The sequence below is a fragment of the Crocuta crocuta genome, unplaced genomic scaffold, assembly GCF_008692635.1.
Source record: "Crocuta crocuta isolate KB4526 unplaced genomic scaffold, BGI_CrCroc_1.0 scaffold124, whole genome shotgun sequence".
NCBI classification, from domain to species: domain Eukaryota; kingdom Metazoa; phylum Chordata; class Mammalia; order Carnivora; family Hyaenidae; genus Crocuta; species Crocuta crocuta.
This window is the reverse complement of record NW_027551573.1, coordinates 3,408,760-3,411,737: the sequence shown is the minus strand read 5'-3', so window position 1 is coordinate 3,411,737 and position 2,978 is coordinate 3,408,760. Positions and strand designations below refer to the sequence as shown.

General features: G+C 42.9%; 1 protein-coding gene across 2 annotated transcripts in view; it reads right to left on the bottom strand.

Annotated features, from left to right (window-relative positions):
• Positions 1 to 296: 296 nt before the first annotated feature.
• CES5A (carboxylesterase 5A) overlaps positions 297 to 2,978 on the bottom strand; it is a 30,800-nt gene continuing 28,118 nt past the window's right edge. For both annotated transcript variants that reach the window (XM_077751370.1, XM_077751371.1), the window contains 2 exons: positions 825 to 897; positions 297 to 735 (listed from right to left, as the gene is read on the bottom strand). In XM_077751370.1, the coding sequence (XP_077607496.1) occupies positions 489 to 735; positions 825 to 897 (320 nt within the window). In that variant the 3' untranslated portion in view covers positions 297 to 488. The remainder of the gene's footprint in view (positions 736 to 824; positions 898 to 2,978) is intronic.

The window sequence follows — 2,978 nt, the reverse complement described above, 5'->3', positions numbered from 1 at the left end:
CTTCCTTCACATATCTCCTGAGCTGGAGGAAAGACCCAATTCAGGCCATCAATGTCCAGGACATCCATGCTAGGCTTGTGGCTGAAACTCGACTGGATGAGAGTTGAGCACTAACATTTCAGGTAACACACACAGACGCCTTCTCTCATAGGAAGTCCACTTCATCTTGAATGCTGGGGGTTGGGGGAGTGTTCTGAGCACAAAATTTAAATTCTGTTCCCTGTGCATATTTTACATTCTGATTTTGTTTTATCTGAGTAACAAGATTATTATGATGCGAAGTAATAGGCCAGCCGTCCTGTGGATTTATTCAAGGAATCTGGTAGCCTTCCAAAGCTAGTAGCATTGTTTGATGTTGAAAAGAACTCCCCTAAGGATCATCCTCAAGTCCAAAAAATATCACTGAAAGCAGCCGATTCCACAAAGTAGCTGAACACAGAAATGGAGCTAATGATCGCGGGGGAAGTTGCGGAAGAAGGAAAACCAAATCACACAGAGAGAACTTCCCATGGAGCAGAAGAGAAGCCAGGCAGGAGCAGAGAAAGGGACAGTAAGGAAGGAGGAGGACTGGGGAGGGCTGTGGAAGCGGACATCAACAGGGGGAGGATGTCGGTCCAAAACTCCACCTCCTGCTCCTTCAGTTTCTGTCCCATGCTCACGTTCAAGTCCAGCTTCAGGTACTGCTCTCTTTGGTTGTAGGCCGGCCACAGAGGCACGCCTTCTCCATTAGGGTCCCTGGAAGTGAGGGCAGAAGACGGGGGTGATTTTTCTACTCCCGAACACTCAGCCATGGAGAAAGCCAGTGCTGAGGGGTGCTCACTTACCCGGTCCGAGCAAAGTTGGCCCAGTATCTCATCATCTTCCTGCTCAGCAATTTCTCCTCTTTGGTGGCTCCTTCTGAAGGAGATGATCACAGAATCCGGCTCTCACACAGATTCGCCAGAAGCCCAAGGTGCCTCGGGTCTGCCAAATCACCTTCACACCTCCCTTCCCATTGAGATCCTCTTACTGGCCCCCCGCTCAATCATCGTGTTCATTTTGTATCTGCACAAACTGAGGCCCAGAGCAGCCAGGGCTCGCCCAAGGAATCCTGGCTTCCAAATGCAGGAGGTGATCACATAGCTTCCCTGTCTAACCAATGCTCTTCCAGCCATTCCCATGAGGCTGCAAGTTTCCTGGGGTCAGAGACCACCTCTCTCTCTTTCTACCACTCCCCGCTCAAACAATTAATTAGTTATTGCATTTCTCTATTTGAGAAAGTAATACTTGCTCAAAGGACAAATCCACAATGCAGGAAGGGTATCTGACGAAACTAAGTTTCCCTCCCGTCTTTTCCCTCCAGATACCCAGTTAGTTACCAGCCTCAGAGGTAACCAGAGCTACCAGCTTCCTGATTGTCAGGCTGGACATGTGCAAGGCTTTTGGTGGACACCTGTTTACACACATGGTATAATATGAACATATATTCTGCGTCCTTCTCTTTTTACTAAAATTGTATCCAAGAGGTAGTTCCACACTGTTGCTTATAAGCCTTCCATTTATTGCTATTTATTGCTCTATAAATGTATAATACATAAATATGTATATATTCAATTATATATGAATATATAATCCACGCATCCAATATTCTCTTGGTGGATCTTTGCATCATTTCCAATCTTTTGCTGGTAGAAGCAATGCTTTGATGTGTGCCTAAATCTTTGCCGGTGTAAAACTGCACAAAAAAATTCTTTGCTAGGGTAAAGACTATCTGCATTTAAAATTTTCCATTAATATATGCAGTTCTATCTCCCCACATCTGCTCAAATATATTATGTAAAATGTATTGCTCTTCCCAACCTTGATAGTTGAGAAAAGGATTTCTCAGTCAAGGTTAGCATTCAGTCCTCTTGTTACGGGTGAGGTCGAGTGGATTTTCATGCTTAAAAGTCACATGTGTTTCTTTTTCCATAAACTGTCAATTTATATACTGCCCAATTTTTTACTGGGTTGTTCTTTTCCCATTGATTTTACAACCTCTTTATATATATTATATACCATAGATATTTATAGATATATATACCATATATCTTTATCTCTCTATTTTTAAGTAGGCTTCATGCCCAGAGTGGAACCCAATGAGAGGCCTGAACTCACGACCCTGAGATCAAGACCTGAGCTGTGATCAAGAGTCAGATGGCTAACCAACTGAGCCACCCAGGCACCCCAAGAGCTCTTTAGGTATTAAGGAGGTTAGCCTTTGATACACATGTGGTTCATTATTTTCCTTTTGGAGATTCCTGTGCCCATCACATAGTATGAGCTCAGTGATGGCTGTTGAGTAATAGTAACAAGGACATTTATTAAGCACTCACTGTATGCATTATGAGAACTGTTTCATTAAATCCTTAAGACAACCTAGGAGGAAGCTGTGTTATTACCTGTGTTATAAGGATGGGAATGAATATATCACATAATTAATAAACCTCAGAGCACATACTCCGGCGAAGGCTCTGTCCTCATCGTCAAGAAGCCAGCGTGAACTGGTTAAGAGCCTGTACTGTGAAATTTCTTAAACAAAATACTTTAGTGATATCTATTTTGGGTAGTTTCTATAATTGTTTCTATTGATAACCTCATATGACTGGCTTCTTATTTTAGGCACTGAACAGGTCATAAACTCAGGAACGGATGAGCTAACCTTGCTAGCAATAGTTTGCAAGCATCTACATTAGATCACCTGGGTCTGACTACTTTGGGCTGGAATTATGAAAAACATGTTTGTTTCCTTTTAAAGCCCTGGATGGTGGCCCCATCAACGGTTCTGGAAAGGGCAAGGAGGATGGTCAGAGAAAAGGAAGAAAGTGGCTCTAATTAAAAAAAAAAAATTAGATGGCATGAGTGCCCCCAAGTGCCCACCCCTTTAGGGTTTAGTATGAAGAGAAACACTTATCAAGCAAATGCTGGCAACTCCTTTTCATCTTGGTTTTTAAAAATAC